Here is a 12,621-nt window from a genome sequence, read left to right as displayed (position 1 = left end):
AATTTTTGTTAAAAAATCGTAATTTTTTATCGTTATTTTTTCCACGAACTTGTAACTGCAGGAAAATTTTATTATGTCACATCTCTGCCACTTGGTGATCGGAGAGTGAGCCATCTTTCACAAAACAAATAAATATTGTTTAATTTCTACTAAATCGTACTCATTTTAGGTCTGTATAGAAGCTTGCCTTTTGCCTTTCTATTGAAGAAAATTAACTGTACCGTTTTACCGATTTCGGTCATTTGCTTCGGCAACATAAAGAACCAAAATACCTCTCTTTTGGAGGATGTTGAGCTTAAATTTGTTGAAATAAACAAGAAGACTCTGAATTGTGTTTAGACCGTGCCAAAAGTAAAACGAGCTCAAATCCAACAGAGCCTCAAAGGGAAATATAAAACTATTGTAGTCCTACGTCAACTATGCGGTCGTATCCCGGATACCACCCTCTTACTATTTTGTCATCAGGATTTTGTACAACTCGGCATGAAGAAAATATTCAAGAAGGTGAACAAAAGTCATATTTATGTCACTTCGCATAGCATGATTTTACCGCAGTTCCAGCCCAATCTGTAACTTTGTAGCTACATTCCATCCTTCGTGAGTTTTTGGTATATTTTAAGTTAGTAAATAGCTGCTATTACGTGATCCGGGAGCATGATCACGTAATAACAGATATTTACTAGACCTCAATTGTGATATCACTTGGAAGTGGATTTCGAGAATCCGATAGCACTTACTAAACAAAACCCAGTCGATTAAGTACGGAATTCCGTAGTTTAAGTATTGTGATCGTATGGCAATGAGATCGATATTAAATTAAATTGGATTGAAAATGTTATTTGCCAGTTTTAAAGTTTTCGCTCCGTCGAACTAGTAGAAGTGTTAGAAATCTTAATTTTTTACTTAGTTTTCTATAATAGTACTACGGCCTAATAATACTTAATGGCACGTGTTATTTAAAGCGAGGTTATGCATTGGCTGTACGGTAAGCAACTGTTTAGTTTTTCCATTTAATCTAGTGCGTGAGTATAAAATTCATCTTGGTCTTGAAGATTATGAAAATCGCTAGTGTTGCTTGGACAGATTTGCAATTTCATCAGTATAACAGCACCCTTCGGTAGTTGAGCGCCTGGGTGGGCCGAGAGTTTTTAACCCATTCGGCGCCCCTGCCTTTAAGCTGGCGCATTTTCTTCAGCTCACTTTTGGTTAATGGCATTCGTTCGGTGGCAACCAGCCAGCGGACCGTTTCCGTGCAGGGCGGTGTTGTTAGGCTACCTTCGTAGGAAAAATATGGCCATTTAGTGTTCGGTATAACATCTTGTAGTGTGAAAACCCTAGCCGCTGGTGCGCGATATTCACGACCCTCATCCACGACACTATCAAGGAAGCGAGTCCACTTGTTCAAAGTCTGGATGCGGTCTTTTGCTAGTACGTCGTAGATCAATGCTATCACTGCAAGGCCTTCTATCTGATCGCGTGCGTCTTCGAAAGTTTCATAAAGGCTGTTGTAGAATACTAGATGAACTTCCGCGGCTGACAGTTTTCCCTCGAGTGAATGTTCTGATCCTACATGATAATGAAACTGATAGAACAAGTAATCTACCGGCAGCGGACCTCCCCGAAGTCGCGGACGGTTTTCCTTTCGGAACTCGAGAAAGTAAGCAGCTGATCCACCTTCGTTTAAAACGGTTAAACTTTTGGGTTGATTTTCCAAACCCATAAGCTGCAGAGGACGTTTCTTGTAAATAATCCGTGATCGATTAAGTGCCAAATTAACCGGACTCTGGTACAGGCCGTTGCAGTTAGCATTCAGGACGCCCCAATTCGATGGACCAAATTCGTGTTCCTCGAGATAGGAAAAGCTTTGAACGTCCGAATGGCTGCTGTCATGATGGAACATATCTTTTGTGGTGAATATATTTGGTGCTGCTCGTAGGTTTCTAGCAGACTCATAATAGTTGTAATGTTGCTGCTGAGTCTTGTTTGCAAAGTTGTATTCGCGATTGTACCAAGCGAAGCTGCGGGTTCTTGCTGGAAAGTGAACAAATGAAGTTTTGTGAGTTATAAAAAAATAATCTTGTCAAACAAAAAATACTAGAATTAGAAAATTATCAACATGGTACGTTGATTGTTACCATGGAACGGAAAACTGCCTATCCTGGACGTGATGATAAACAACATTTTGCTAAAGACTTGTATCTATCTCATATCAATGCTCCCAAACCACTATATCACATCGGACTTCATTCGTTTTGGGGCATAAAAGCATGCGGCATTCCATTTCATGGCGCATCGCTTTGTCAACATACCCCAAGTAACACCTGCAACATCCTTTACGAGAAAAATGAGAGGAATAAGTTATAAATAAGTCATACATAAGTTACAGGGAAAACACAAGGTTTTAATTCACTCGTATTGATGTTTTAAATCGGAATGATGTTTTAAATCAGAATGATAAGTTGAAGTTGTATATACATTACGAATTGCTGTAAAGACTGATTTATAACAAGTTTATAACCTGCTGTGTGTATGTGTTTGACAGCAAAACGTATAGTGGAGACATAAATTGACGCAATAGTTGTAGCTCAGTTTTAAATCAGTTGTAAATGTAATTTGATGGTGTGAACTATTTCTTCTTCATCACATACAGTGCAAATCAAAAATACTGTTATAATATTCAAAATTATTATAAAATAAATAAACACCCAGAGAATGCATGTTTTGATAAGAGTAGAGGATTATTGTAGTAGAGAGAATATTATTTTCTCTACGGATTTATGGATTGTAGTAGCTTTATATAGCCTTGCTCAAATGGTTTTACGATTCCAACTCCAAATTGTGGCAGATTTTACTCTTTGTTTTGTTCACTTAAAGAGTAAGAAAGTTCAAATGATTAATACATAGTGCCTGACTTCTTAGTTTAGGCTCATTCCTCTAGAGTTCATCTGTTGCTTTTTCTTTTATTTTAAAATTTCTCAAAAAATATTATTTTGATTACTATCATATTGTGGTATTTGCGAAGCGCGTAAATTTAAACGAAGTACAAGGCAAATATTCACTACAAATCAAAAATCGCACGTAGATTCATTGTATTTAATCACTATACCTACACCCTATCCTATCAATAAATTGCCTTGATAATTTCTCAAATGAAGAGCCGTGATTATTTTCGTGGATCATCTGTTTTGTATTGTATTAGAAACAATCATCAGCGAGTGAAATTTCAACTCATTTGTGCAATTTGTTTATGACCTTTCAATAACAGGCCACCATTTTTTGGCACTGGAAATGTAAGAGTGGTGGTTCTAGTCGTTATAAAGTTGTTTTATATAAGTCGTGTGAACAATTCATCTAAAGTTGAATATATGTGTTATATTGGCTCCGCCTATTGCGCTTTTTGAGTTGTTAAGTTGTATATTAGTTTATATATTATTGCACCAGTGACGAGATTTGTTATTTATCAATTACATAAACTTATTAAAGACTAACCGTGTTACTTGGGACCGATGTAAACGGAAGAGTAGACGATACAGTCAAAAACATTCACAAAGTTGCTAAATTAATAAACATGACGGAAATATTGCGAACAGAATAGTTCACGTACACGAACGCAAATAGAGGAAATCTACCACAATATCAGATTAGACATGTGATTAACATGATTAACATGCCACTCTTCTCAAAGTTTAGTCTAGGTACAACCCAAATCAAAATTATCCAGAAATCAGAAGGCAGGCACGGTTACCAAGTAACATTCAAAGGCGGGAATAAACTACAGAAACTTCTGTGCAATGCAAAAGACATTTTTTTTCTAGGAGAAAGGTGCCAGACTTTGGATAGGTCATATGAGCCGTTGCGGAACAGAGTGGTCTAACGACCATTTTTTTCGAAAATGAGTTTTTTGCATGAACCACATTTACTCAAGAAGCTGAAGTTGGGAGATTAGAAAAATTTCGAAAAATCGAACTTTGAAGCTGATTTATATCTAGTTGAAATTTCGCCAACAGTAATTTCTAATCCCGTTTTTCTACATAATAGTGGTTAATTTGGTTACTCTTTCTTCCTCAACTAAAATTCACATTTTTTAAAGTCTAGTCTGATCGATAATGGGACACAGCATCCCTCGAAAAAAGTGTTCCCATTTCTCGCGTAACATTTCAAAAGGACATAACTAACATTGAGAGACTCTATTTGTTTACTTTCTCTTCGGTTTATATTCATTTAGTTTTACTTTTTTAAAGATACGTTTTGTTTAGTAGGCTAGGCAATATTATAATCTTTCGGTTTGTGGCAAGGAATCGTTGATATCTATACATATAAAAATGGTGTTCTGTCTGTCTGATCCAAATAGACTTGGAAATGACTAACCTGATCGGCGTAAGAATATTTATGTAGGGATTTTTGGGGCCGGGGAAGGTTAATAGTCTGAGACCCCTCCCTTCGCTGGAAGAGAGGGCTCTCATACTCGAGAACCAATCAAGCAAAGGGAATTAAATTTCGTATGTAAATGTTTCAAGAAGCAAGAAATATTTCTATGGTAGTTTGACACCCCTCCCTGCTCTAGAAGGAAGAGCTCTCATACAAACGAAACACAAATATCTGTATAATTCAAGACATAATCAAGCAAATGGAATCAAATTTGGCGGTTGGTAGTTTACAGAAGCCAAAAATATTTATGATTATGGTGGATTGATTCCTCTCCCTTCCCATACAAATGAAACATTATATTTTTGCATAACCTGAAAACTAACCAGACAAATGGAACCAACGGCAGCGAGGATAAAAAATTTGCTTTTAGTTATTAAGATACTTTAGAAAGTAAGCTACCAGATATAATTGGCGCCGTTAAACATTAAATTGTATTTGTGCCGTGTCAAATAAATTATAGATGAAGAAAAAAAAAATGGAACCAAATTTTGTATATGGCTGTATTTGGAGATATGCTACCATGATGATCTCCCAACTCTGGAAGAGGGGAGGTCTATACAAATTTCTGCACAACTCAGAAACTAATCAATCAAATGGCACCAAATTTAGCATGTGAAGGTTTTTGGGAGCAAGAAATATTTCAATTGTGCTTCGACACCTCTCTCTTCTCTGGAATGAATGGTTCCCATAGAAATGAAACTCGATTTTTTGCATTACTAGAGAATTAGGTAAATGGAATCAAATTTGATATTTGGAGGTGTTTGGGGGCAAGAAATTTTTTATGATAGTTCGACACTCCTCCCTACTCTGGAAGAAGAAGGGAGAGGGGGGTATACAAATTTCTGCCGACATGGCCGAGTACCATTCAGTATCTGTATTTCCGGAATTGGAATGATACCTCCAGGCTTAAGATGGCGACATACGATCTCTGGGAAACAACATCAAACAACTGAATACCACCAAATACGGGTATTTCTGTAATAGATCTAGTCTTTAATAATAATGCTGTAACTAACGAAACAGAGAGAGAGGAGAGAATCTCTCATTGTTACTTAGTAATCATCAGAAAAGTATGTTTCAATTTTATTATTTTTAATTTGTGTTCCTGTTACTTCAAACTTTACCAGATTATTTTTAGTGGCAAAAGTCCTGATGGTTTCAATGGGTTTAAGAGATGTAATTTAAAGAAAAAGGAACAATATTTGTCTTTCTCAAAGAGCCTTGTCGTAAAATGTGTAGATTTTATCAAGCTGGTGTCAATTATACCAGCAAAGCTGGAAGCCATGCATTAAGAATCGAAGAATAGATATGTTAGCCTACCCGACATGCTCTCCAGACATAAATCCTGTTGCAAATCATTTGGTTGTTTTAGTCAGAATTTTTCAAATTTTCCGAAGTCAATCTCTTATAATCTTATCTGACACTTTGGAACGTAAATTTAAAAAATGTGTACTCATGTGAATAAAAGTATTGAAAGAATATTAAAATACGCATATGAAAAATATAAAAATTAGTTCAATAGAACTAAAGTTTTTATCAACATGGTATTTTTTTGCTTTAAAAATTTTAGACATTCAGATTCAGTGGATGATTTTTTTTTTCGAAATTGATGATCCTTTACGAACTAATAATCACCACGTATCAACTTAGCGCCATATCATTATACACTAAGGTCGCTTTTTACGCGGCTTTTTTACGCGAGTTCCGGAGTTTACACGTTTTTTACGCGAATTCCGGAATTTACGCGTTTTTATTACGTGAATTCCGGAATTTACGCGGTTTTTTACGCGGATTCTGGAATTTACGCGGTATTTTTTTTGCGTGGGTTTTGGTTTCACTTCACTCGGAATGCAAAATAAACGCTGGGTTTTTTACGCGGATTCCGGAATTTACGCGGTTTTTTATACGCGGCACGTATCCTTCGCGTAAAAAACGACTTTAGTGTATTTTTGTTTGAAAACCGAGACAATGTTTTATGCTTTTATATTTTTTGTTAATAATTCTGGAATTCGTTCATTTGTCCTATACAAAATATTGATTAACCACCACAATTATTGCAAAAAGAACTTAAAAGAACTCACTCCTTTGTCCTCCATTTCAAAACGTTTCAAATGAATTTTCAAAGTGCACGTATCTGACATATCATTGTGAATTCTGAAGAAATAGATACTTGATACCAGTAAAACTATGTTCAATTATTTCCAATCGAAACGATTGATTGAACGAGACAAATTTCGCAATTCCTATAGACATACGCAACAACGTATACTTACAATTATTATTGGCTAATGTTGCCTCAGTGGCAAACATGATCAGCAACCACCGACATATAATTAGATTCATATTCGGTTTTGATTTGTTTCTAAAGCAATCACAATTTCTTCTAATATACCACATACAGAAACTCTATCGGCAGCAGGTTTTCCGTTCTACCGCTTTCTTGCCGCTCCGGTGAATTTCTGGTACCGCTAGCACCACTGGCACGCTTGAAGTTACTACAGGCAATTATTTTTTTCTTAATCGTGCACTCAACTTGATAAGTCACAATGCCAGGTAACATTTCTTTCTCACGCCCACAGCTCGCGAACTTGATCTTGAATAACGGCTAACTGTCTACAGCAGCTGCGCAGGCGATGGACACACCCAAACCCAACGAACGCCTAGCTCTAGGGCTCTCTCGTAGGGCCTTTGGCGGGTCACGGCACTTGTTCAGAAAATTACCTGAAAAGTTGATACTGGCGGCGCAACGCGGTGGACACTGGGCTGGTTAGTATCGGCCACTCTGGCTTTTATATTGTTTATAGCGTAATACTAGCTTTAGACAATGCATTGAAGGCATTCGGGAGCAAAATCCAAAGAATTGGATTGAATTCTCGAGGGAACCCGGATGTTTTACCCGTCGGTTCGGTCGGCAAGCGCAGTGTCACTACATGTAGCAGCAATGAAAGCTTGTGTTGCACGCCGCAGACTATAGCCTACCCAAAGGGGGCTGTGTCATATTAATTTTATTTATATACTTATTAACAGATCGAATTCAAAATCCTTTGTATATCATTTCCAACTTTATCGATAGTAAAACACTGATCTTCCGTTAAGATTCTGCAGCTCCCGATAGTTGTCGACCAGTGGGTTACCGTTGCTGTCACGCAACGATCGAAAAACGTTCAGCTGTCTCTCGGATATAGGAAGCGTCTTTCGCTGCACAATCCAGGTAACCGATTCGAAGCAAGGCGGTGTGGTCAAACTTCCATGGTACGAGAAGTAAGGTCTTCGTCTCGCACCAATCAGTCCCTTGATGTTAAATACAGTGGGATCGGGTAAAACATAGCTATCTCCCGCATTTTGGACTTCGTTCAGTGCCGAAATCCATCCGTAATCCGGTTCGGTTGTGCTGTTTGTCAAAAAGATTCCTAATACGGAAAGGCCGTCCGATTGGTTCCGAGCTGCTAGGAAATCCCCGTATTTTCTGTTGAAAAATACCAGATGCATTTCCATGGCGTAACGGCGTCCATCGAGTGTATGCTCGGAACCACGAGCTGAATTGGCTCCCCAATGAAAGTGTAAACTTTGGAACTGATATTCCTCTTTAAGAGGCCCGCCTTGCTTGGTAACCACTTGCCCGTTGGGAAATTCGAACGAGTAGACGGCTAGAAGCACAACGGATATTACTCTTCGATTATTTTATATTATGATTGCGCAGCTCTTACACGTATGTCCGTCATTTGTTACCGTCACCTGGGAAGGATCTAACTGGTAATTCATCAGTTGTAACGGTGTCCTTTCCATAGTCAATATCGACCTTGCTGTTGACAATGCAATCGGACTCTGCATTCGCCCGCGACAAGTGTCACTGTCGGCAGTAGCTAGAAATTGAAAACATTAGCAAGCCTACTTTGAAGCAACATACTAAAAAAATTTACACGAATCCTGAGACCGTCCTAGGGCCAACCCAAACAACAATAGTACCAAGACCTGAAGCTCCATAGTTGCTCTATGACACTACATTATACATTTGTACCACTGCACCTTTTTATTCGAAAAGTTTTTTTTAATTGCAGCGCCTTGCCGCCAAAGAAATGTTCTGAAGAAAGAACACGATAAACTCCAATTAGTTTTCCCTAGAAAACTGATAGTGGAAAAATTGGCCCCGCCTACGGTTGACTTCTATAATGAAAAACTACGCTAGAAAACAATTTTTCGCCGTATTGTCAATCACCACTGACACACGGTAGGTTTTCGCACTAGCGGCAATTGTACAGAACCCCTTCTGAAACTGGGTTTATTATTTCTATAATTACAGAACAATGCGGAAAATTTCCATTACGTGGTTTGTAGAGCAAAATTCATTCAGGTTTAGTGTCACGGCATACCGATATCGATAATTCAAACATGCGACATTGATGGATCTTCGCTAATATTCAAACGTACACGTTAGGGTTGTTTCAATTATGATTTCCATTACGAGATTGTGACCTGTAGCTCTCCTGCTATATGCCTTAATTGACAAATGATGAAAATTTTTGATTTAAATCTAATTCGAAGTCAATGGTATCCGTTTAGGTAATCGCCGATTCTGAAGAGTTAGAGTTCAGTGAGAGCAGCTTGTGGAGTTAGAAGAACTGCATAGAAGAGTTTGAACTGAGTTTGAATTTGTGGAAAAAATGATCTTGCAAGACCTATGTCTTGTTGAAGTTGAAATGATTTATGATAAATGATTTATAGTTTTAGTTTATAGTTATAGTTCATTTCATTCACAACTGTTTTACCGTTCTCCTTATAAAGGGTGTCCCACATCAAATTGCATCACGGAAAAACACTGTACAAACTTACACATTGGGCATTTCATGTTAAAAATTTGGGTAGAAGTAGTTTAGAGTATATTGTTTACATTGTATTTTTATCGCTGTCAGTTTTTTGAAAATTGAAAAAAATGTCGTCACCCGAAAAGCAACGTCGCGAATTGACTTCGCGCCAGCACCCGGAAAATCCTCAACTTTCTCATCGGGACATCGGAAAACAACTCGCGATCGTGTAGTCAACGGTGAGTCGTGTGACTCTGAGCATCGAACGGAAGGATAAATGTAGTCAGAATTAATGTTTTATTAGTGATCAAGATGGCAAGCGTTTCGTGAGAGCGTTTAAGCGGAATTCCAATCCTTAAGTCAGAACAATGAGCATAAAAGAGAGTAAGTTTCCTCCTTACCTCTCTTTTATGCCCATTGGGTCAGGGATGTGGCCAAAAGGTTGAATCTGTCCAAGTCTTTCTTTTAGAGACCGGAAGGGATTGCATACGTACAAAGTGCAGAAAGCTCCAAATCGTGACAAACGGCAAAATACGTTGGGAAATCCCGGAAACTGTACACCATGGTGCTGATGAAGTCACATTGTCTCATCATGAATGATGACCCGAAAAAAAATTTACGATGTATTTTGCGGTGAGAACAGTAAACGGACAATGTTTTTTATTGTAACTATAAAAAACACGGTATATTTACTGTAAACTTGCAAACGATTGTTGTCATTACCATGTTTTAACAACGTTTTTTGTTGTTGAATCTACCACCGACAATAATTTTACCATGAAAAACATTGTCAGTGACTTCTAAATGTATGGGAAAAATGCCTGAAAAAATGCTGTTAAGATACATAACGACCCCCTTTTTTATGGTGAAAATGGCGAAAACGATGTTTTTTATTGTTCTGGACAAATTTAATTTTGCATAAAAATACACAAAAAAAAATATATATAGAAGCCAAGGCAGACAAAAAAGTCAATTTTTGTTGCACTGTGTTATTCCAATTTTTTTGTTCCCCGAATATACCTTACCCCTTCGATTATACCCTTTTCAAAGACTGTATTTTCTCATTTTATAACTCGGCACAATTATTTCTAGTGATTGAAGCAGAAAAAAATATTTTATTTTACATTTTCAAATTATTGGGAGCGAACTGTTCGATCATTGTTTTAACGGGAATTATAACACTTTATATATGATGTCAAAAAATGTCGTGTGCACTGTGAAATCAGTATAGGATTAAACAGCGAAAAATGAATGCGAGAGCATGAGCACCGATCTGCTAAAGCATTTTGTTCGAAGAGGCTTGTCTGTTCTGTGACTAAGCTCAGTCCCTTAATGCTTCATGGCCATAGAGGGCCACCGGAAGAATCACACTACTGTTAGACCTCCCATTTCTAAACAAATTGCATTAATATTAATATTTTTTGTTGCAAGTCATATTTTGTTTCGAAAATTTTCCTTCTCAACATTACATTTTTGGTTTAACTGCCCTTCGTTTACAGTAACATACCAAAGTTAGCTTTTAAGTTTAATTAAAGTGCTGTATAGACAGCATCGGTTTTGAACACAGCTATCATCAAAAACGATAGCGCAGACAAACAATAACACACCAAGTTCTGCTTAGGTGGAGTTGGAACGATCAACCGAACCAATTATGGATCTAGAAGTTGACTTCGCACCAGAGATTTTCATGAACCATATTCTCCGGATGAGCTCTGTAGTTGTTGGTGGACCTTTGCATTGCAGTGTCATCTGCAGCTTCAGAGAAAACATTCCATGTTTCGTGATTATTAGAGCATTGGTATTTTTTGACCTTGATTATTTATAATAATTTAATCAATGTTAATATTAATAATATTGATTTTTTTTATTAGCAGCGTGATATACAGGGGATAGACAAAATGATTGATACAGGCAAAATTTTGTCTATCTTTAAATAGTCAGAACTTCACGAAAAATGAACCAATATTGATGAAACCAGTTTCATTTTATTGTCAAACTATTCTAGTTTCCAAAAATTATTAGGGAATTCGACGGAACCTACGGACACCGGAAATATTCCGGATTTGAGGAGTGTGTGTCGAAATGTTCATTTTGCAACGCTTAAAACTTTTTCTGAAATATTGTTTCTTTTAGGTTTATATGTATATAATAAACTAGAGTTTCTCTCTGAGTTCATTGGCACCCAAAGGTTGAAAATCCGTCGAAAAACCATCGAGATATGAATAATTTAAGTAGGGTATCGAACGTCTACGTCAGTGGTTTTCTTCGGCAGCTTTTCTGCCGCAATCTTATGCAAAAACCTGCCGAAGAAAACCACTGACGAAGACGTTTGATACCCTATTTTTTGCAGTTTTTCTGCTGTTGGATACATAGTACACGAAGAAGTTCGTTGATGGTTCTTCGACAGATTTTCAACCTTTGGATACCAATGAACTCGGAATGAATTCTAGTTTGTTGTAGACATATAAACCTAAAAGAAACAAGATATCAGATAAAGTTATAAGCGTTGCAAGAATCCACATTTGGACACACACTCCTAAAATCCGGATTATTCCCGGTGTCCGTTGGTCCCGTCAAATTCCCTAATAAGTTTTGAAAACTAGAATAGTTTTCCAGTAAAATGAAACCGGTTCCATCAGAATTGATTCATTTTTCGTGAAGTTCTGGCTATTTAAAAATTGACAAGATTTTGCCTGTATCAATCATTTTGTCTACCCCCTGTATGTATTTTTTCAATCTACGCATTATACATTAGGTAAGAACACAAATAAATAAAATTCAATTATATCGACGCATAGCATTCTGTTCACTTTGCTTATCGATGCAATGGCACCGAAACTGCAGTGTTAACAGAATGCGCGTTAACGACCTTTGTTGTCGATCATTTTCGAACCACATAAAAATCAGTTCAGTTTGGGCCTTCAGCTCACCAACATGTAGCTCTTTTTAATTCATAAACATATCGAATAATCAGGAGTCGTAACTCATTTTCTGACCATTTTTCTATTTTTTCAAGATTTTATATCTCAGAAATGATTTATAAACCCCAATATATGAATTATTTGCTAATTTTCTATAAAGGTTTTTCAGTATTATATTTTTTCATATTTTATTAAAATTATTTTCATTCTAGCTGCTTGTTTATTTATTAACACTCTAAAAAGTGCATAACTATCATACCGTTACACCATTTTTCACTCAAGCTCGTTAGCTAGGTTAGCTGAACAAATAGAGAAATATAAAATACAGCTTTGTACACAACGCTAATTATGCACAATATAGACCAATTAATTCACCGCCTGGTTTACTCATGATATTACCGATTCCCGGTACCGCCCCATAATCAAAGCAAATTCCCATTTTTCAAAGCGCGCAAAACCATCCAGCCATC

General features: G+C 37.0%; 2 protein-coding genes across 2 annotated transcripts; both read right to left on the bottom strand.

Moving 5' to 3' along the window:
- Positions 1-1,096: 1,096 nt before the first annotated feature.
- Positions 1,097-6,771, bottom strand: LOC129717262 (carbonic anhydrase 13-like). Its single transcript, XM_055667123.1, has 2 exons — positions 6,702-6,771; positions 1,097-2,031 (listed from the first exon to the last, which is right to left on the bottom strand). The coding sequence occupies exons 1-2, from the start codon at positions 6,769-6,771 to the stop codon at positions 1,097-1,099; spliced, it is 1,005 nt and encodes a 334-aa protein (XP_055523098.1).
- A 679-nt stretch (positions 6,772-7,450) lies between these two features.
- Positions 7,451-8,422, bottom strand: LOC129717536 (carbonic anhydrase 2-like). The gene is made up of 3 exons (XM_055667505.1): positions 8,349-8,422; positions 8,136-8,291; positions 7,451-8,075 (listed from the first exon to the last, which is right to left on the bottom strand). Exons 1-3 carry the CDS (start codon positions 8,410-8,412, stop codon positions 7,492-7,494), a joined length of 804 nt encoding a protein of 267 aa, XP_055523480.1. The 5' UTR covers positions 8,413-8,422; the 3' UTR covers positions 7,451-7,491.
- Positions 8,423-12,621: the final 4,199 nt, after the last annotated feature.

This window comes from Wyeomyia smithii, chromosome 1, assembly GCF_029784165.1.
Source record: "Wyeomyia smithii strain HCP4-BCI-WySm-NY-G18 chromosome 1, ASM2978416v1, whole genome shotgun sequence".
NCBI classification, from domain to species: domain Eukaryota; kingdom Metazoa; phylum Arthropoda; class Insecta; order Diptera; family Culicidae; genus Wyeomyia; species Wyeomyia smithii.
Note: the sequence above shows the minus strand (reverse complement) of the source record. Positions and strands in the feature narration are given on the sequence as shown.